A 21,911-nucleotide genomic window follows, 5' to 3' on the forward strand; every position below is an offset into this window, starting at 1 on the left:
CAGGAAAGGTTTCCAGACACAACCTTCCTGTTTCAGCTCAATTTTCCAGGAAGGCTTCCCCAAAAAAAAAAGTCCTCAATGCAGCAAATTTCTTGAGAGGCCAGAGGTAAACTTTAGGAGCATAACACACATCATCTTGTCTACTCATCACTGAAAATAAGTACCTGGGAGAGCACTGAGATTGGATTATATGTTTAAAAATGTATTTTCATCTTAATCGTATTCTTAATAAGGGCAGCAACATAATGGATGTAGCAGTCTATTTACACATTAATTTGAATCTTACTTTCTTTTTTATGTCTTTGTCTTAACAAACAATAACCTCACCGCCAATTTGGGACCTTAAAGCAAAATCAGCGAACACAGTAATACATTTAATCATAAATCAAGTAGTCAGCAGATTAGGCTTTTTTCAGATGTGTGATGCTTGATGGCTTTTTTCATCTCCACAAGGGGGCAACAAAGCGCTTTCTCTGCAGGTTGCACAGCATGTCTGTTTCTTGTTTGTGAGGGATACTTAAATGTTAAAAAATATATCTTACAATATTTTAAAATACTTTTTTCACACACGTGCATGTATATGCCTCTCCGGGGAGCCATCACCTTAACGTGGTGGAGAGGTTTGAGTGCCCCCATGACCCTGAGGGCTATGTTGTCTGGAGCCTAGAGCTCCTGGTAGGGTCTCCCATGGCAAATTGGTCTCAGGTGAAGGGCCAGACTAAGAATGGTTCAAAAACCCCAATGAAAAAACTAAGAAGAGTTGAGGAGACCCTGCCCGGAGGAAGCCCGGGACCCACGTCTGGAGCCAGACCCACGTCTGGAGCCAGGCCCAGTCGGAGGGCCCGACAGCGAGCGCCTGGTGGCCGGGTTTGCCACGGAGCCCGGCCGGGCACAGCCCGAAGCAGCAACGTGGCACCCCCCTCCTCTCCATCCTGTGGGCTCACCACCTGCGGGAGGAACCGCTGGGGTCGGGTGCGCTGCCCCTTGGGTGGCAGTGAAGGCCAGGGACCTCGACGGAACAGACCCGGGCGGCAAAGGCTGGCTCTGGGGACGTAGAACGTCACCTCTCTGTGGGGGAAGGAGCCGGAGCTTGTGCGGGAGGTGGAACGCTACCAGTTAGATCTGGTGGGGCTTACCTCTACGCACTGCATCGGTTCTGGAACCGTACTCCTGGATAGGGGTTGGACTCTTTTCTTCTCAGGAGTTGCCCAGGGTGTGAGGCGCCAGGAGTGGGGATACTCACAAATCCCCGGCTGAGTGCCGCTGCGTCGGAGTTTACCCCGGTGGACGAGAGGGTCGCCTCCCTATGCCTGCGGGTTATGGGGGGGAAAACTCTGACAGTTGTCTGTGCATATGCACCGAACAACAGTTCAGAGTATTCGGCCTTCTTAGAGACTCTGACTGGAGTCCTGTATGGGGCTCCAGTGGGGGACTCCATAGTTCTGATGGGGGATTTCAACGCGCACGTGGGCAATGATGGGGATACCTGGAGAGGCGTGATTGGGAGGAACGGCCTCCCTGATCTAAATCCGAGCGGCCGTTTGTTGTTGGACTTCTGTGCTAGTCATGGATTGTCCATAACGAACACCATGTTCGAGCATAAGGATGTTCATAAGTGTACGTGGTACCAGAGCACCTTAGGCCGAAGGTCGATGATCGATTTTGTTATCGTATCATCGGATCTGAGGCCGTATGTTTTGGACACTCGGGTGAAGAGAGGGGCGGAGCTGTCAACTGATCACCATCTGGTTGTGAGTTGGGTCAGAGGGTGGGGGAAAACTCTGAACAGACCTGATAAGCCCAAACGGGTAGTGCGGGCAAAATGGGAACGTCTGGAGGAGGCCCCTGTCCGGGAGATCTTCAACTCACACCTCCGGCAGAGCTTTTCTAGCATCCCTGTGGAGGTTGGGGGCATCGAACAGGAATGGACGATGTTCAAAGCTTCTATTGCCAAAGCTACGGCGGTGAGCTGTGGTCTCAAGGTCTTAGGTGCCTTAAGGGGCGGTAACCCTCGAACACCGTGGTGGACACCGGTGGTCAGGGAAGCCATCCGACTGAAGAAAGAGGCCTCCCGGGATATGTTATCCCGGAGGACTCCTGAGGCAGTTGCAAGGTACCGACAGACCCGAAGGGCTACAGCCGCTGCCGTGAAGGAGGCAAAGCAGCGGGTATGGGAGGAGTTCGGAGTGGCCATGGAGAAGGACTTTCGGTCGGCACCAACGTGTTTCTGGAAAACCATCCGGAACCTCAGGAGGGAGAAACGGGGAAACATCCAAGCTGTATACAGTAAGGATGGGACTCTGTTGTCTTCAACTGAGGGGGCAATCGGGAAGTGGAAGGAGCACTTTGAGGAACTCCTGAATCCAACTAATACGCCCTCTATGGTAGAGGCAGAGCTGGAAGCTAATGGGGGAGCATCATCAATTTCCCTGGTGGAAGTCACTGAGGTACTCGAACAACTCCACAGTGGCAAAGCCCCAGGGATTGATGAGATCCGTCCAGAAATGCTGAAGGTACTGGGTGTGGAGGGACTGTCTTGGATGACACGTCAACAAATAGTTCTTGTTGAAAGTTTCCTGAACTTCATACCTCCCTGATGAAGGCTCAGTAGCTGTAAACATGTGAGGAATAAAGAGTTGTGCAACTTGTTTCATGTTGATGGAGTTGTATGGATTCTCTCACTGGTCTGTACTGTACTCACTGTGTGTGTGTTCTCAACATTAGAAACAGTCAGAAATCACATTTCAAAAGATGGCTCAACTTTACCCTCCTACAAGTTCACTGCTTCATCATCAACTCTAAGAAAGGAAGTTTAAACAAATAATCATTTACAACAATCTCCTCGAGGAATGACTCACTTTTACACTTTGTGTTTGTTAAAAAGTCAAAGAAGCAGAATGATTGTGGTTGTTGATAACCACACCTGGTCTTTGTGTCTTAAGAGGACATTTTGGTGCAGCCAGTCCTGCAGCAAGATGTTGTTGACCAGAGTGGACCGTCTCTTCCCAGAATGTCTCCAGATGACCTTCTGAGGGAACTGGGCAACAGCAGCAGCTACATGTTGTGCTACATCCTCAGGAAGAGTCTCCACCAAGGTCCCCAAGCTCATAACAAAGACTCCATGCTCTGCAGAACTCTGGACAAAGTCCTCCAGATGTTGAGAAAGCAGCTTGGAGGGTTTACACTGAAACCCGCCCATGTAGACCACGTTGGACACGATGGGACCAACAGTTTGAGGGTGAAGACATTCTTTCTTTCTTATCTTTACATCTCCTCAACAGTACTGTCTTCATCAGACTGATTTCTTTGTAAAATAGATCAATTCTAAACACCTGGTGGAATATTATACTAATAGTCATATTAGTGAGTTTGGTCTCATGTTTTTAATTAAAAATACTCACTAAATAAATTGCCCATACATTTATCCACTTTGACTTGTGATAAATATGAGATAAACAAATCAAATTCAAACATCAGCTTTGATTCTTTAAGTGCAGGTTAAGAGTGTGATCTTTATTTAGTCCACCTGGATGAAATGAACACAGTCATGAAGAGATTTTAGCACAACATGTTTCCTGTTACAGCGGCTGAAAAATAAAATATGCAATAAAACTGGTTTAGTGTCAGTGAGCCTGTTGAAATGTTCAGTCCTCAACACAACAATCTTCTCCTTGTTTGTGTCATTTTATGATCAGTTCTATTCTTTATTTAGTGAAACAAAAAAGGAGACATTAGTTTGGGATTTAACTTTAAAAATACTGCTTATGTAAGGAATTTGTATTTTTCTTATTCAAGAAAATATTTACCTCAGAAAGACATCATGACACCATCTGCTGGTGACTAAAGGACATAGCAGCATTTCCTCCTAATAATTACACCTGTCACACAGGTTTGTGGAAACCAGAAAACAGATTTTAACATTGTTGAACAGAGCTGAGTCGCCATTACAGGATGTGAGATCTCTGCTGGAAAACACACGTTTGGAGTATTTGAACCAGTGAAGAGACGGAACAGTAACTTGGTGAGTCTTGTTATTGAAAGATCATTTAGATACCAAGACAAATGGCTGAGAAAACAGTTCTTCTTGAAAGTTTCCTGAACTGCCATGTCTGTTCAGAGACTTTCAGAGATCCTGTGTCTCTGAGCTGCAACCACAGCTTCTGTTCAAGCTGCCTGCAACAATTCTGGAAACAAGCTGAAAACAAAAACTGTCCCATTTGTAAAAGAAAAAACTCAAAAGAACATCTTGGGGTGAACTTTCCACTGAAGGAACTGGCTGACTCATTTGCTGAGAGACAGAAAACTGGATCATCTGAGACAGAAAAAGGAGAGAAGAAGGTGGAGGTGGTGTGTAGTAAACATGGAGAAGAGACTAAACAGTTCTGTAAGGATGAAGAGAGAGTTGTGTGTTCTGTCTGTGAGTTTTCTCTCCACCAGAGTCACAAGGTGGTTCCTATAGAACAAGCAGTCAGTGACCTGAAGGACCAGCTGAGATGTGATTTAGAGTCTCTGCAGGACAAGAGGCACAAACACAAACAAGTGGAGAAAACATACAATGAAATGATTCAACACTCCAAGAAGCAGCTGTTGTCCACAGAGAGGCAGATCAGAGCAGAGTTCAACAAGCTCCACCAGTTCCTGACAGAGGAAGAGGAGTCCAGACTGGCAGCTCTGAGGGAGGAAGAGGAGCAGAAGGGGAAGACCATCAGCAGAGAGATGAAAATGATTCAGGGGCAGATCTCCTTTCTGTCAGACAGCATCTCTGCTGTTGAAGAAGACCTGCAGAAACACAACGTGTCATTCCTCAGCAGTTATAAACCCACTCAGACCAGAGCCAGAGTCCAGAGCTCACTGTCAGATCCACAGCTGGTCTCAGGAGCGCTGATAGATGTGGCCAAACACCTGGGCAACCTGTCCTTCAGAGTCTGGGAGAAGATGAAGGACAAGGTCCACTTCAGTCCTGTCATTCTGGACCCAAACACTGCAGCCAACAGTCTCTATCTGTCTGATGATCTGACCAGTGTGAGACGTGGAGACACAAACCAGAAGCTTCCTGACAATCCAGAGAGAAACACTAAGTATGTCAATGTTCTGGGCTCTGAGGGCTTCAGCTCAGGGAAACACAGCTGGGAGGTGGAGGTGGGAGACCATCCTGACTGGAATATAGGTTTGGTTAAAGAATCAGTTGACAGGAAGGGAGAGAGATTTGTTTCACCAAAATATGGATTCTGGTGTTTACGTCATGACAGTGGAAAATACACTGATGGATCTAGTCAGACTGTCAGAGTGAAGAAGAGTCTCCAGAGGATCAGAGTCCAGCTGGACTATGACAGGGGGGACGTGTCCTTCTACAAGCCTGAAGACATGACTCACATCTACACTTACAGAGACACTTTCACTGAGAAACTCTTCCCATATTTTTTTATTGGAAAGTCTGGTGATGCTAAAACTGCTGATATCAAAATTTCTCTGTGATGTTCAGACATGTTAGTGTTTGTTCAGATTTTACTTGACAGAAAATATATATCTAGTACAGAACTTGGGTTACATCATCAGGTGATAAACCTACAGGTACAATTAAAGGATGATTTTTAAATGACTTTTATATTAAACTGGTTATCAGCATCTTGTGTTTAATCAGAACACAATCTAACATTTAGTGAATCCACTAAACCAAACACTTTGTTTCCAGTTGTGTGTTTCTTTAACTTTGATCATCATCAGACATCAGTTTTAGTTTAGAAGATTTCTGGATCTTCTGTTGAGTTATTTCAGGTTTGATGTTATAATTTCAGTGTTTTACACTTTACACTCAGAGTCTCAGAGGTTCAGTGAATCAAAACACATTCTGACTCTGATTGATTATCTTTTGATGATTGATATTGTTTTTGAAGTATTTAGTTTTATTTTAGTTCGCTAAAATCTATAGAGATGTTTTTTTTGTTTTGTAAATATTCTGATTGCACTGATGCTGTTTTAAATAAGTTTAATCCACAAGGAAATGTGATTACAAAAACAATACTGAAACTGTATCACATCATCAGAAGAACTTAACAAATAAATGTTAATTATTCTGGTTATCAGCAGATAGTTTTGAGTAAAACAACAGTAGCATCACTCATCAGTTTTAGTTTTGGATGTTTTGTGGTCATTGATGAGTTTCTTCCGTTTGTATCCACAGTTTTATTCAGTGTTTTAGTATATTCTTTAAGTCTTACAATGCTTCTTTATACTATACTATAGTTTTTGTAGCATACATGGTCAATAACATGAGTGATAAACGACAATGTCAAGTTTTTGATTAAAATAAAGGGAATACAAGCAGTACAATTTAGTTTCATTGTTTTTACTTAATGTTAATCTTTATAAATGTTTATAAATATTTTCTGTATGAGGTTGTTTCCAGTTTCTTTACATACATCGGTCAAATGATCATGTGACAAATTACAAAGAATACAAATAACCAAAAACAATCATACAAACAGACTTTACAAAACGAATTTACAAATTGTCCATGAATAAACAAAAAAAACAAATCATACCACCCCGATAAAGGCTAAATGGCTGAAAACATGTAAAGAACAAATCATGGTATATTGTAGAAGAGTTGTGCAATTTTGATGGACTTGCATTGATTCTCACACTGGTCTGTACCTCACTGTGTGTGTGGCATGTTCTTAAAATCAGAGAAAGCCGGGAATCACATCTAAAAGATGGTCATTCTTTTCCCTTTTACAACTTCACTGCACCATCATAAATTAGAAAGGAAGCTCAAACCGTAAAATTAAGTACATTTTGAATGCAGGACTTTTAGTAACAGAGTAGTGTTATATCATGGCATTGTTCTTTTTATTTAATTAAAGAATCCGATTTTTTTCTCCCACTACTGTTTGTATTGATACCCGCACATGTCGTGTATTTTCCAAACGTGTTTCACTCTCTTATTATGTCGCTGTCTGCTACACTTGCAGAGATGCTGCTCTTATTTTGAAAATTAACCGGAAGCCGTCTGTTAGTCCAGAGCCGTGAGGTAAACAAACGGCCGAAGCTTCCTGTGATATTCACAAATAGCCTCCTCTTGTTCTTACATTAGTAAATAAGTTAGATACATTTTGTGCACACGCCTTTTTTTTCAGCGTGTTCATTTTGGAGTCGTTGTCAGTTCTACGAAAATTCCGGAATTTCACAACCCATCGTGCTAACGGCTAGCTAGCTAATTATGGTAGCTAGCTAAGCTAAGCTACATGTGGTCGACGTGCACATCACTACACCGATTTATACATAGCTATCCGTCCTCTATTGTAAGTATACAGGTTGAATATATTTACGACGAATAAGTAAGTTAGTACCATTCATAAATTATCCTGAAAGTGACGTGTTTGGGTGACGTAGCGTCATCTTAACAGTAGGTTCAGCAAAACATTTTATTAACGTTCCTAAGTCCATTCTTCTAACTGCTAACAACTGTTAAAGGGGCTGTTTCTATAACGTTACAATTTGGAAGATTAAATAAAATAAACCCATAAAATAATAAAGTAGCTAACAATTCAAGGATTAAAAGATCATTTATTGTCATTATGCAAAACAGGGATGCACAACAAAATTCAGTTGTAGTCCATCTGTAGTGCAACAAACACATGACAAACGAAACATAAACAATAGTACATTCCTGTGATGCCTTTTTTTTTTTTTTTTTTAAATTGCATCAGTAACAATAAGCTGCACATATAAAATATATACAGTAGCTTATTATACACAATGCCAAAATCAAACATGGATCAATTTACAGTCTGGACCAAAAATATAATATAGCTGAGATAAAAAAAATATATATACAATGATCTATGTGCTCAGCCTTTTGGTTTATTAACACTGTTGACAGCCTCAATGTGAAGCCATCAGTGGAAAGTATGCTCTTTGTCCCACACTGAACACAGTGACGGGACAGTGGAAACACATATGAAGATGAGATCCTGATGATAGTGTACGTGTTGTTTTGCTCTTCTAGGCCCTGCCTCCACGGAAATATAAGACTCCAAGCAGCAAACTCTTGATGGTTATGGAGAACAATGGATAACCTTGCATCAAATAAGAGCCACATGCCCTGTCAGTCGTGGGCGGGCCAGAATGGCTGGTCCACTGCTTCAACTCAAGGATCCCTCCTCAACCCACTTCCCAGCTCTCAGCATCTCAGCCTGGGCTCGTCTTCTGACCAGAGACCCTCCTACGACCACCTGCAGGAGTCCAATCAGAGCTGTATGAGCGACCTCGCCGCCTTATCGTCCAGAAACGACGCTCATCACGCCGCCCTGTACAAGGCCTCTCTCATCAGCAGCGATCCGTCCTCCAACGCGCTGTTTGCCAACACTGTTGTCCCTGGCGCCTCTCACATGATCTCCTTCGCCCAGCCAACCTCTCACACTTCATCGATGCTGCTAACCGCGAACCACGGGAAAAACATACCGCCACCTTCTCTTCCCCAAACAAACCAAGCTCCACAGCCTTGTGGGCCCCAACATCTCCCACTTTTCTCTCCCCACAACCCTTACAAAGCCCCATTCCAACCTCCATTGTCCAATCAGAGTTTACCAAACGGACTTCTGCCAGTTAGCCTGTCGTCATGTGGACAACATGTAAGTACGTCTCACGCTACTTTTGATGGGATGAATGTGGAGTTTTGTGGTGTTGCTGGATACACTCACAGCCATGCCTCATCCACTTCTCAGGAGCAGAGTCAGTGGATACCTTCATCACACTGCAGGGGTAAGCTGTATTACCTTTATTCGTCCTGTATTACTCGTTAAACGTGTTGGGATTGATTTATGTTATTCACAGCTTGTTCAGTACTTGTGTGCGTATATATATATATATACACACACGTTTTTGTATGATTTGTTGTTACACAAAGTTAAGAAAGCAATGTTTAAGTCAAGCCTGATGTTGCCGTTTCCATAAAAGAATGATCCCAGTTACTTCCACATAGTGAGGCACACAGTTTATTGGTTAAACTCTGGTATCGGATCGGTACTCTGTATCAGCTGAGACCCGAAGCCCGCGTATCAGTATCGGTGTATCCCCACTGCAGATTAGTCACTTGTTTAAACAATTGGTGCCGTTCAGATCACAGTGCCGTGTGATGTTGCCTCCAACTCCGTCTTAAACTGTCTAACTTAGCTGTTTTTTCCTCAGGAGCTGTAAACGAGTCTATCCCCGACGCAGCTGCTCGTCCTAAAAACAAGCCATCGCAACAAGAGGGGAAGAGTAGTCCACCGGTGAGGAAATGAACAGCTCTAACACTTTCTATCACAAATAGAACTACGGTGTTGTAAATGTTTTCCATGTTTGATGACAGAGCTGTGCGATTCCATACGAGGTCATTGCCTTTATTTTATCCCTCCGTTCATTTTCATTTCTATCTGCTTTCAGACCAACAATGAGAGACAACGTCAAGTGCTTCTACATCAGCGTGCGCAACTACTTCAACAAGTGGCAGAGCTGGATAAACTTGTGAGTGTGATGTGGCGTTTCTTTTAATTGAAGGAGGTCAATCCTATTTTTGTTAAGATCGTTGCCACCCAGTACAACTTATGCATTACTTTTAGTTATACATTGCTTATATCTCTGTTCTAGAGACTATTATTGATAATTCTACACAGTTATAACCTTTTGACATCCCTTTGTCCCCCCCCCCCCCCCCCCCCCCCCCCCCCCCCCCCCACTAAGCTGGAATCAATACCTCCAGAGGAGAGCAGTGATGGGAAGTCTCCACACAAAGCTGTTCAGGTAGGTTACGTTCTCACACACACACACACACACACACACACACACACACACACACACACAAAATATGATTGCATGTAAGTTGTTTATTTTTTCCTTCACTTTTAGTCTCGTCCATCAATGGATGATTCCTCTCAATGTGAACAATCTAAGACCAGCGATGCACAGCAGGTTCAGCAGTCTGCAGGAAAGTCAAAGGTAGCTCCACGTCAAAGTCTTCATGATGCATCAGAGCATGTGAGCGGACTGCAAATATTCAATGTTCAAGGGATTTTTTTCAGGGGGACTTTGAAGCTTTATTCAAAAACCTCAATAAAAGCTTTAAATGTAAAAAAAAAAAGCATTCAGTAGCCGACAGCCTAAATTAAAATACAACGCAGATTTTTTTGCCCTGCTACGCACATCTGCTCCTTCAACCAGTACATTTTAGGCTGTTAACAAATGGTCGTAAAGGCTCAACCTAGTGACTTCTTTTTACTGTTGTTTTGCTTTTCAGTCGCAGACGCATCTTTCGTCGGACTGTTCGTCTCCTGCATCCTGTGATGAACACAGTGAGGCCTGTGATTCAGCAGATGATCCAATGTCAGCAGCCGAATCAGAGGTAGTCACCTGTGTATTATTGTCAGTTAAATCCTTAAGAAGTCGGACATGTTGGTTTTCATGTGATACATCCGGGCATGGCCTCCACTTGCACTTAGATGGTTTGCACCATCAGGCCTTAGATTTTGACCGTTTATCAGATAAAACAAGGCCTTTAATGACATCATTATTAATTACATTATTTTCTGTCAGGACAAACAATACATTTAAGAGTCGAGAAAACAATTAGCAGATTTATCAATTATTTCGAAAAAATGTCACTATAAGACCTTTGTGATGTCCCGGAAAGCGTTCTGTTTTTTTTCCATCGTTGTCAAAATAAAGTATGAAATATTCCCTAAATACTGAACAGAAGTGGTCAAGCGATCTTTTGAACCTGATCTCCAGTTTCACAGCACCGGGGCTCTTGATGTTGGTATAAAAACAAACAAATGTTGTTGTTTATCAAACTCCTCTATACAATTTAGACAAACATTACATCATGAAATATTTATAGAATGTTTTTTTTTTCAAATTAGCTTTGATATGTTAGTATTTATATATTGATGTCTTTGTTTAGAAATAGAATATTGGACCTTATTTTCACATTGTTGGTTTTTCTTTTTTTTTCTTTTTTACCAGAAAGAAGACTCAGCAGAAGACAGTGATTCTGATTTGTTCCACAACAGTGATGGTGACTTTTCTGACTTCCTGTCTGACTCTGACTGGGGCTCTTCAGATGAGTCCAGTCACAGCAGGCCCTCGACCCCCGCAGTAGAAACACCTCCTCTGCCAGATAACAAAGAGGCGAAATCAGGAAGCTCTGTGGTTCAAGAAAAAAGCATCGCTCCCCAAAAAAAGATTCGCCCAACTAATCTGAGGAATTCTTTTGAAACCGTAGTGCTACCAAGTTCAAATTCTACAGAAAAACGCGTTTATGACCGGAGGAATTATTGTTTGTTTTGCACTAACCCGCTGTCCAAGATGTCGCGACATCTCGAGAGGATCCACAGTGACAAGCCGGAGGTTGCAGCTGCGTTTCAGTACCCCAAAAATTCCAGAGAAAGACACAAAATATGGAACAGGCTAATAAATCAAGGCAACTTTGCTCATAACAAAGAAGTCATGAAAACGGGAATGGGCCAACTTGTCTCCCGAAAAAGGCCGAAGAAAACTCAGAGAGCCAAAGACTTCCTTCATTGTCTGTACTGTCGAGGTCTTTTCATAAAGACCGCCATGCACAGACACGTGAAGTCGTGCCCAGAGAAAGTGAGGAATGACGATGAACCAGAGATCGGAAGAAAGCGCATCGCATTGCAGTGTGTGCTGGAAACCGTAGAGGACCTCGGAATAAGCGATGGTTTTAAGAACATGCTGTCCCCGATGGTATTCGACGACGTGACGCAAGCGATCATGGCCGACGAGATCATCTTGCAGTACGGCGAGGACCTCTTTAACCAGGACGGGTCCAATCCGAAGAAGCATCCTTACATACGACAACACCTTCGTCAGATAGCGAGACTTGTGCTCGAAGCTCAAAATACAACCCCTCTGAAGAAACTGGAGGACTTCTTTGTCCCTTCAAGCTTCCCACATGTGGTGTCCGCGGTGAACGCCCTGGCAGGCTACAATCCAGAAAGCAAAACGTACGGCATCCCTTCGCTCGCCATCAAGCTTGGCTACGACCTACAGAAGACCTGCAGCATTGTTGAGGGCAACGCCGCGAAGCGCGGCGACGCGAGGTCGGCCGAGTCTGCGCGAAACTTCCTCGCCGTGTACCAGGAAAAGTGGACCGGGCTCGTTTCCGCAGGTGCGTTGATGGCGATCAGAGAAACCAAATTGCACAGGGAAAAGAAGGTGCCGTTCGCTCAAGACGTGAAGCGCCTGAATTCCCACATGGAGAACATTCATCTTCTTGCAGAAAAAAACCTCAGAGACGCAAAGTCTGCAGAAAACTACGCCGCCCTGGCCAAGGTAACGCTCGCTCGGACGATACTCTTCAACAGGAGGAGTCTCACGGAGATAGCGACGATGCACCTAACGGCTTTTAAGTCACGGGAAAAATCAAACGCTCACGATGACTTGGACATATCCGTGTCAGATTTGGAAAGGAACATGTGCGAGCTCTTCACAAGAGTTGACGTTCGAGGGAAGTGTGGGAGAATGGTCCCCGTTTTACTAAAACCGTCGTTCGTGTCGGCTATGGAGCTTCTCACAGACGTCCGCAAGACATGCGGAGTCCCCAGACAGAATCCCTTCGTTTTCGGCCGACCGCAGGGCCTGAGTGCCTACCACGGGTCCGAGTGCATCCAAAAATATGTCAAAGAATGTGGAGCTGAAGACCCTGAAGCGCTGACATCCGCGAAGATCCGGAGGCATTACGGAACAATGCTGCAGCTGATAAACCTGGACGAAAACGAGGCCGCCCAAATTCTAGGCCCTAATAATCAAGTCCAAAGCCTGCGCGTGGACAGCGGCATGCAGCTGGATGACGTTGAGATGGACTCTGATGGTAGGAGGTTTTTCTTTTTTTAGAGTTTCACATAGTAAAGGATTAACTGTGATTTAGAAAGGGGGTCAGTCTGTTATGTGTAGTGTGAAGAGCCTTACATGTGGGTTTGAAGACTTGCATCTCTCCAAACCTTTTGATTAGACTTTGAAACATTTGTCAATATCATTTTGTTTTGTAAGGCATGTGCGTATGGATATGCGATATCAAAATCTTGGCTTGCAGCACTTTGGGTCACGTATTTCTCTGTTTTTATCATCAGATGTCGGTGGCGGACAAGCACACGGAGCAACAACGGACGCCAAGATGTTTGTATCTCCAAAATCGGACAAAGAAGGTAAATTTGGTGATCATTTCAAAAGGGGGAGGGAAGAAAAGTATCTCCAAGAGTTCTTATTTAATGTTGTCCAAGGTTAATTTGATGAAAACATGATAAAAAAATAAATATATGGACAACAAAGATAATGGAATTTGGAGCGCAAAGAGTTCCTGTGATGACAATTAAATTCGTCTTTTCATTATTTTTCTTTTGTCCCACAGGCTCCAAATATAAGGGCAAACATAAATGGGAGGAAGCAGAGGTTCTTGCTGTTGAAAGACACATGATGCACCTAATTAAGAGACACAAGATCCCCCAGAAAGACGAATGCATTCAGTGTCTCGAGGCGGAGCCTAAAGCGCTGAGGATCCGTTCATGGAAAGGTGTGAAAGACTACGTCAGAAACAGGATCACTGCCCTGAAAAGGCAAGGCGGAACCCCCAAAGCTACACACTGAAACCGTAACAGGGCGGGTCAAGTGGAACCGCAGCAGACCACTGGACATTTTCAGCATTTATAGAAGGGAAATTTTGTTGATGGGAAAATCTGTTTTTGCACAACATTTCCCCTCTTCCATTTTCTTATCCTTCACCACCGTCTGTTCCTCTTTGTCATTTGTTCTGCCACATTATGAGCGTTTACATACATTAGAATGACCAACAATAGATTTACATTTCATCATTATTATTTCTGTAGATTACGACTCAATTCATTTGTAAAACAGTATATTTTTCACTGTTTTTGTTTCATTTTATGAAGTTGATCCGGACAGAGACGGCTCACGCATACGGACAAATAATGTGTCTAATCTTCTACTGGATAAATAGTACGTTTTTGTAGCTGGAAGTTAACTTCTGTGCCCGGGGTATACGGTATACTGTGATTTGTTATTCTCTTTGGTATACTGCATTTTGTTTGCCTTTGTAGAACAGCTTTACCACCAATAAAGTACAGTTAATGTTTGAACAAAACACAAGTTAACTCTATTCCATTCATAAACTGTGGACACGTGGTGTTTCATTGGTTTGTGCCGCCCTGTCAGGACTACTATTGTGTATTTTTGTCCTTTTTATGTATGAAAGACAATTGTATCCGCAGTAATGGACGTATTCAGATATTTGAATAGTAGTAGCAGCAAAGTCACACATTCAAAAATGTACTTTTGTAAAAGTAAAGAAGTAGTAGCAAAAAATGTATATTGTATAATAATCAAATTTGCAGAAACGGGAGCTGCAAACAATGAGGGATCTTAAATAATTCTTAATTACATATTAAGCTAAAAATGCCCAACTAAAATCTTTAAAACTACATTATATAATCCTAAAAGGTCCCGTCCAGCATAAACTAAGTGAAATAGTGGGATTTAAGTAGAGGCCACTGGTAGGGAGGCAAACTACACTGAGGAGAGCCCAGGGGTGCTACCTGTAACTCACCTCAGGAGCAACACAGCAACCCTCACAACAGAAATGGTGCAGTCCACTCTCTTATCCCAGTGTTCATACATGCATGCAGAAGGAGTAGGGACCTCACCACGGGTGCTGAGCCTCCAACAATGACACTCTACTTAACCTAAAGAAAAAGAGAACTGACAACAAAAAGAATCAAGACCAATGAAACAAACCCAGTTGGTTGAACAATGTAAATGAATCAAAACAGAGCAAAACAGCAGCAGGTGAACCAACTCATATATGGGGTACTAACATAAGTATCACTCAGACAGCAGGACAATGAAGAGGTTTCTTTAACATGAAAACCATTACGAGCAGCCACAGGAACAGGACAGGGGCCATAAAGAGATAAGTTCATGTCAACAGGTGTGTTTTAGATGCTGGCACTGATTAGGAATTGGTTGTGGGAGGAGCCAGCCTGAGGGCTGCTCTCACAACCCTCCACCCTCTTCTTCATTCTCTGGGGAGCATTCCACCACATTCAGGTTCAGTGTTGATCTGTATCTTGTACAAGTGAGTTCTGACGATGACGGTACAGCAGCACAGAATAAACGTGGGCCTCATAAGAGCTGAAAAGACTCATGTCTGACATATAATTCAATCTGAATAACGTCTCTGAGAGGATTTGACTAAATTGGTGGCTGATGAAGCAACAACAACATCAAGAGCCACAGCAGTGATGGATTTGTGAGCTACTCTGGACAAACAGGACGTCAGACAAACACAATGGGGTTTCTGTGAAGGATCTGTGTGAAAAGAAGAATCTATCAGAAACTGCTGAGAGGTGCTGCTGTTGATCAACCTGTGCAGCAAAGAGTAACATGGACTTTGTCTCCATCTTGTGACGTTTACAGGAAGTAAAATGTGTCCGTGCCATCACATCCTGTACACATGCTGCACATTCAATACTGTTGATGACATTGAGCACATGTGAGCATGTTGTCCCTGAGAAGTGCATTCAGTAGGTGACAGAATGAATGAAATGTAACAGTGAAAGCATTTCTTCAACAATGTGTTGTGTGTGTACAACCCTCAGTGCTCCCTCTCTTCAGTGAGGCTGTCTATAACAGACGTGAGCATCAACACACTGTTACAACTTCACATTACAGAGATGATCAACAACCACAATCATTCTGCTTCTTTGACTTTTTAACAAACACAAAGTGTAAAAGTGAGTCATTCCTCGAGGAGATTGTTGTAAATGATTATTTGTTTAAACTTCCTTTCTTAGAGTTGATGATGAAGCAGTGAAGTTGTAGGAGGGTAAAGTTGAGCCATCTTTTGAAATGTGATTTCTGACTGTTTCTAATGTTGAGAACACACACACAGTGAGGTACAGACCAGTGAGAGAATCCATACAACTCCATCAACATGAAACAAGTTGCACAACTCTTTATTGCTCACATGTTTACAGCTACTGAGCCGTCATCAGGGAGCTATGAGCTCCACTCAGGTTTCTTTGTATACAGTCACTTAATTAGTCACGTGACTTTACCAAAGAAAATCTAACTTCATTCAGCTGGACTGTCCATAAATGTTGACGTTGAAAGAGTTTCACTGAGGAATTTGTTGATTTGAAAATATGAAATGTAGATTTAATGTTTTAATATTAAATATTGTCTTTTGTTATGATCTGGTTGATTAATTTTTTTAAATTATTTGTATTCTTAGTAATTTGTCACATGACTATTTCACAGATGTTTGTAAAGAAACTTAAAACAACTTCAATCAGAACATTGTGAATAAAAACTGTTGGTGATTTAATTACACATCATGAAGCAGCAGCCATCTGATGTACATTCATAAAGATATAGTTGATTCAATAAAATAAGACATTTTAAACTACAGTTCCTTTATGTTGATCACAAACATTTTAATTCATCGTTCATGTTACTGATCAAGTAAAAACTACAAAAATCATCATGTACAGAATGAAGAAGTATTGAAAGAATTACAGACTGAATCAAAACTATTCATATCATTATGATCCATACTGTTCACCTGATATATCTATTTGTACATAATGTATGTATTTTGGATTCTTAAACTTTGTATTTACACTGTTCCCACTTTGTTTTGTAACTGCTGCTCAATAGAATGAAGAAAGTTTTTATCTTTTAACATAAAACACAATTAAAACAGTTGTTTCCACAGAATAAAACAAATATTTAAAACTAAAATATCTCATCAGAAAATAAACAAATATAACAAACAAGATACTTACAACCAGAAAAATTAATTGCTTCTATCCTTAACGTTTCTGTACCAATGATGTCACAGTTTCCACATATTCTTGAGGATTCATCTTAGTTTCCCTCTTCAACACATTTTTGCTCAACAACAGATTCTTAAATCTTTAATTTCTTAATTCATGAATTTCACATTAAAAACACTGATTTATTTGTTCATGTTTTTTAATTAAGTTGCATGAAAACAAACAAAGATAAAAAACATTTTGCATTATTCATTTTGGACAGTAAAAGTTAAGATTTTTAAAAAAATATATATAATCAGAGTCAGAATGTGTACATTTTATGTATTTTGTATTCACACCTGATTGTTATTGTTGTCTCAGACTTTATATTTGAACTCTGTATATTTACACTCTTCCCACTTTGTATTACAAATGCTGCAAAGCAATTTCACTCAGAATGAATAAAGTTTGATCTTATCTTGAAATAAAAAAGAATTAAAACAATTATTTAAACAGAATAAAACAAGATGCTGATAACCAGAACACTTAACAGCTTTTATCTTTAACATTTTTGATACGATGATGTCATAAAGTTAAAACTTATTCTTGTGGATTGATTTTTGGTGCATTCTGCTCAACAAGAGATCCTTAAAACTTAATTTTTCAATGTATTTCCAAAAATGAATTTCAGATTAAAACAATGATTTATGTGTTGAGTAGTTAATGACAGTAGAGACAGTTAAGAAAAACAATTTCAATCATCAAAAGATAATCAATTAGAGTCAGAATGTGTTTTGATTCACTGAACCTCTGAGACTCTGAGTGTAAAGTGTAAAACACTGAAATTATAACATCAAACCTGAAATAACTCAACAGAAGATCCAGAAATCTTCTAAACTAAAACTGATGTCTGATGATGATCAAAGTTAAAGAAACACACAACTGGAAACAAAGTGTTTGGTTTAGTGGATTCACTAAATGTTAGATTGTGTTCTGATTAAACACAAGATGCTGAGAACCAGTTTAATATCAAAGTCATTTAAAATCATCCTTTAATTGTACCTGTAGGTTTATCAGCTGATGATGTAACACAACTTCTGTATTGAGTAGATGTATATTTTCTGTCATAACTGTTGATTGTATTGATTCTATCAGTGAGATGTTGACACACAGTGAAGTCAGAGTAAAGTCTGAACAAACACTAACATGTCTGAACATCACAGAGAAATATCAGTTTGACACATTTTGATGTCAGCAGTTTTAGCATCACCAGACTTTCCAATACTGAAATATGGGAAGAGTTTCTCAGTGAAAGTGTCTCTGTGAGTGTAGATGTGAGTCATGTCTTCAGGGTCGTAGAAGGACACGTCCCCCCTGTCATAGTCCAGCTGGACTCTGATCCTCTGGAGACTCTTCTTCACTCTGACAGTCTGACCAACAACATCAGTGTATTTTCCACTACGATGACATAAACACCAGACTCCATATTTTGGTGAAGCAAATCTCTCTCCCTTCCTGTCAACTGACTCTTTAGCCAAACCTACATTCCAGACAGGATGGTTTCCCACCTCCACCTCCCAGCTGTGTTTCCCTGAGCTGAAGCCCTCAGAGCCCAGAACATTGACATAATAAGTGTTTCTCTCTGGATTGTCAGGAAGGTTCTGGATTGTGTCTCCATGTCTCACACTGGTCAGATCATCAGACAGATAGAGACTGTTGGCTGCAGTGTTTGGGTCCAGAATGACAGGACTGAAGTGGACCTTGTCCTTCATCTTCTCCCAGACTCTGAAGGACAGGTTGCCCAGGTGTTTGGCCACATCTATCAGCGCTCCTGAGACCAGCTGTGGATCTGACAGTGAGCTCTGGACTCTGGCTCTGGTCTGAGTGGGTTTATAACTGCTGAGGAATGACACGTTGTGTTTCTGCAGGTCTTCTTCAACAGCAGAGATGCTGTCTGACAGAGAGGAGATCTGCTCCTGAATCATCTTCATCTCTCTGCTGATGGTCTTCCCCTTCTGCTCCTCTTCCTCCCTCAGAGCTGCCAGTCTGGACTCCTCTTCCTCTTTCAGGAACTGGTGGAGCTTGTTGAACTCTGCTCTGATCTGCCTCTCTGTGGACAACAGCTGCTTCTTGGAGTGTTGAATCATTTCATTGTATGTTTTCTCCACTTGTTTGTGTTTGTTCCTCTTGTCCTGCAGAGACTCTAAGTCAGATCTCAGCTGGTCCTTCAGGTCACTGACTGCTTGTTCTATAGGAACCACCTTGTGACTCTGGTGGAGAGAAAACTCACAGACAGAACACACAACTCTGTCTTCATCCTTACAGAACAGTTTAGTCTCTTCTCCATGTTTACTACACACCACCTCCACCTTCTTCTTTCCTTTTTCTGTCTCAGATGATTCAGTTTTCTGTCTCTCAGTAAACGAGTCAGCCAGTTCCTTCAGTGGAAAGTTTACAAGTGGAAAGTCCTTTGAGGATTTTCTTTTACAAATAGGACAGTTTTTGTTTTCAGCTTGTTTCCAGAATTGTTTCAGGCAGCTTGAACAGAAGCTGTGGTTGCAGCTCAGAGACACAGGATCTCTGAACGTCTCTGAACAAACATGGCAGTTCAGGAAACTTTCAACAAGAACTATTTTCTCAGCCATTTGTCTTGGAATCTAAATGATCTTTCAGTAACAAGACTCACCAAGTTACTGTTCCGTCTCTTCACTGGTTCAAATACTCCAAACGTGTGTTTTCCAGCAGAGATCTCACATCCTGTAATGGCAACTCAGCTCTGTTCAACAATGTCAAAATCTGTTTTCAGTTTCACTCGCCTGTGTGACAGGAGTAGTTATTAGAAATGCTGTTATGTCTATTAGTCACCAGCAGATGGTGTCAGCCGCTGTAACAGGAAACATGTTGTGCTAAAATCTCTTCATGACTGTGTTCATTTCATCCAGGTGGACTAAATAAAGATCACACTCTTAACCTGCACTTAAAGAATCAAAGCTGATGTTTGAATTTGATTTTTTCATCTCATATTCTCCTATTTATCACAAATCAAAGTGGATAAATGTATGTGCAATATATTTTGTTAGTATTTCTTAAAACATGAGATCAAACTCAGTAATACGACTATTAGTGTTCAACATTGTGTCTCAGTTTATGTACAAATAACAATCATGAAACATCAGGGGTGTCAAACTCATCTTCACTCTGGGCCACATCAGCATTATTGTTTATTCAAGTGTAAAAAATATTGTACATGCAGTTATATAAATGTAAAAATATATTGAAGCACATTTCTTTTATTACAACGTAAATCCTTTTAATTTAGGGTTAATAAACCCACATTACTCCATCAAAGATCAAACTTTTAAAGACAATAAGAAAGACAAATATCATCAAACTCAAGTTATTACATTGACTTTGTTCAAAGCTACTTTTGTCCTCTCTCTGCATCACTGATGTTCCTCCACGTCGTCGTCCCGTTCATGCAGCTACATCCAAGAGCTCCTCACTGACGGTCAGGTCTGCCTTCAGCCTCTTATAGACATGGATAGATGCGCTGTGTCCGTGTTGTCTGTGCTTTCATCAACAGCTGATGAAGAAGACCAGTATCTGGTCGGAGCTCACCTGCTCACATACCTTCAGCATACACTGGGCTGTAACTTTGGTAAACATATTCTGCTGTGATTGCAGTCTGCCTTTTAATTCTTGGACACTTTCATGTTTTTCCTGGAGGCTAAATTTAGCTCCGTGTTTGGTGTCAAAATGACGACGTAAATTGTATTCCTTCATCACAGACACTGCCTCATAACACAGAAGACAGACCGGGTTTTCTCCTTGAAGCACAAACATGTGTTCGCTTTCCCATCTTTCATTAAATTGCCTCTGCATCAATTTGTCTCTTCGTGGACATTTTGGGATTATTTGTCGATCTTTTTCAACTCAATCACTTGTTGGTAAACCTCTTTACGTGCTGTGGCCTCTCCTGTCCTCCTGTTGTGATAGTTTAAATGTCGGCACACAGACAACATGTTGAGTGAATGATCGTGGTGTAACGGATCCCCCCTCACGGTTCGGCACACACATGAACCACAGATTAATTACACAATCATATGCCTTTTATATGGAAGCCCATTTCGGGCAGCAAAAAAAAAAAGACAAAAAAAGATGAAAAGTTAGACTCAAAATATCCCCATGGCACTTTTGGTTCATCCATCTGTAACCATGACACTGACCAGATGTTTCCAGTTGCTGTTTAATGAAGGAGGCCACCTCAGCCACATCTGTTTTATTCTTGCTACTCCAGAACTGCTTCTTGCTGAAAATACTTTCAATGTGCGTTTACTGAGTACAAATACCCACGTGAAGTATTTCATGTGTTGTAAAGCCACGTTTAGAGTCGTCTTCAATGTACTCACAGTACATTTATATGTCAAATGTAGAGTAACCTATGAAGAGCTGCTTCTATGACTGTTTGTGTTAAAGTATCTCATAATTTTGACTATGGGGATATTTCTATTATCAAGTCTAACTGTTTCATAGTTTGACGGATGTGAAATAGAGTCTAAAGTCTCTCAACCTGAATGTGTTTTACTTTCTGGAACATTTTCTCTCTCATTCATTCATTCATTCATTCATTCACTCTCTTATTGACATTAAGTATCAAACGTCTATATTTCATCATGCATTAGTTGATTCTTTAGTTGATTATTTTCAAAAGATTAACTAAAATATATAAATGATGAAGTTTCTTATTTTCAAACGGCACATAAATATTCTATCGGGTTGAAGCGTGAGTGGCTCCTGCCCCGTTTCTAGGCGGGGAAGTCGTTCTCACCTAACACGGTGGTCACTCCGTCGGCTGTCCCACCTGCAAGGATATACGTTCCTTTTTGAGGTGTTGGAACAAAACCTTCGGCCCTTTATCTCACCCCGTCGCTATTGTTAGGATTTCGGATTAATTGTCTTCTTGAAATTCTTTTACGGCAAATGCCCTAGGCGTTCTCAATGGGATGCAACCCTAGCACCATGTATGTAATACTTATGTACTTCGTCTGTACTTTACTATTGCCTATTGTGACCATTCTCACT

At 41.4% G+C, this 21,911-nt stretch overlaps 3 protein-coding genes across 4 annotated transcripts; 2 read left to right on the top strand and 1 right to left on the bottom strand.

Annotated features, from left to right (window-relative positions):
* Positions 1–4,051: 4,051 nt before the first annotated feature.
* On the top strand, positions 4,052–5,475 carry LOC137879783 (zinc-binding protein A33-like). Its single transcript, XM_068720672.1, has one exon. It carries the CDS (start codon positions 4,063–4,065, stop codon positions 5,473–5,475), a length of 1,413 nt encoding a protein of 470 aa, XP_068576773.1. The 5' UTR covers positions 4,052–4,062.
* A 1,548-nt stretch (positions 5,476–7,023) lies between these two features.
* On the top strand, positions 7,024–14,152 carry LOC137879991 (uncharacterized). 2 transcript variants are annotated; one of them, XM_068721042.1, is made up of 11 exons: positions 7,024–7,301; positions 8,009–8,633; positions 8,727–8,763; positions 9,190–9,272; positions 9,427–9,507; positions 9,724–9,783; positions 9,889–10,017; positions 10,277–10,381; positions 11,002–12,871; positions 13,131–13,205; positions 13,409–14,152. In XM_068721042.1, the coding sequence occupies exons 2-11, from the start codon at positions 8,070–8,072 to the stop codon at positions 13,642–13,644; spliced, it is 3,240 nt and encodes a 1,079-aa protein (XP_068577143.1). In that variant the 5' UTR covers positions 7,024–7,301; positions 8,009–8,069; the 3' UTR covers positions 13,645–14,152. The 2 variants fall into 2 exon arrangements, with proteins under 2 accessions (XP_068577143.1, XP_068577144.1); XM_068721043.1 differs by having other exon boundaries at positions 9,889–9,978.
* A 2,385-nt stretch (positions 14,153–16,537) lies between these two features.
* On the bottom strand, positions 16,538–19,474 carry LOC137879887 (zinc-binding protein A33-like). The gene has a single exon (XM_068720837.1). The coding sequence runs from the start codon at positions 19,472–19,474 to the stop codon at positions 18,047–18,049; it is 1,428 nt and encodes a 475-aa protein (XP_068576938.1). The 3' UTR covers positions 16,538–18,046.
* Between the last annotated feature and the right edge of the window lie 2,437 nt (positions 19,475–21,911).

Source organism: Cebidichthys violaceus, unplaced genomic scaffold (genome assembly GCF_023349555.1).
Source record: "Cebidichthys violaceus isolate CVI_PGR_0920_01 unplaced genomic scaffold, fCebVio1.0.p SCAF_26, whole genome shotgun sequence".
Lineage (NCBI taxonomy): Eukaryota > Metazoa > Chordata > Actinopteri > Perciformes > Stichaeidae > Cebidichthys > Cebidichthys violaceus.

Bases quoted from the DNA above. Each gene is read 5' to 3' on its own strand.
- LOC137879783 (XM_068720672.1), top strand. From the start codon at position 4,063: ATGGCTGAGAAAACAGTTCTTCTTGAAAGTTTCCTGAACTGCCATGTC.
- LOC137879991 (XM_068721042.1), top strand. From the start codon at position 8,070: ATGGATAACCTTGCATCAAATAAGAGCCACATGCCCTGTCAGTCGTGG. The intron at 10,018-10,276 runs GTGAGCGGACTG...TTTGCTTTTCAG, and splicing joins TTCATGATGCATCAGAGCAT to TCGCAGACGCATCTTTCGTC. The intron at 13,206-13,408 runs GTAAATTTGGTG...TTTGTCCCACAG, and splicing joins TCCAAAATCGGACAAAGAAG to GCTCCAAATATAAGGGCAAA.
- LOC137879887 (XM_068720837.1), bottom strand. From the start codon at position 19,474: ATGGCTGAGAAAATAGTTCTTGTTGAAAGTTTCCTGAACTGCCATGTT.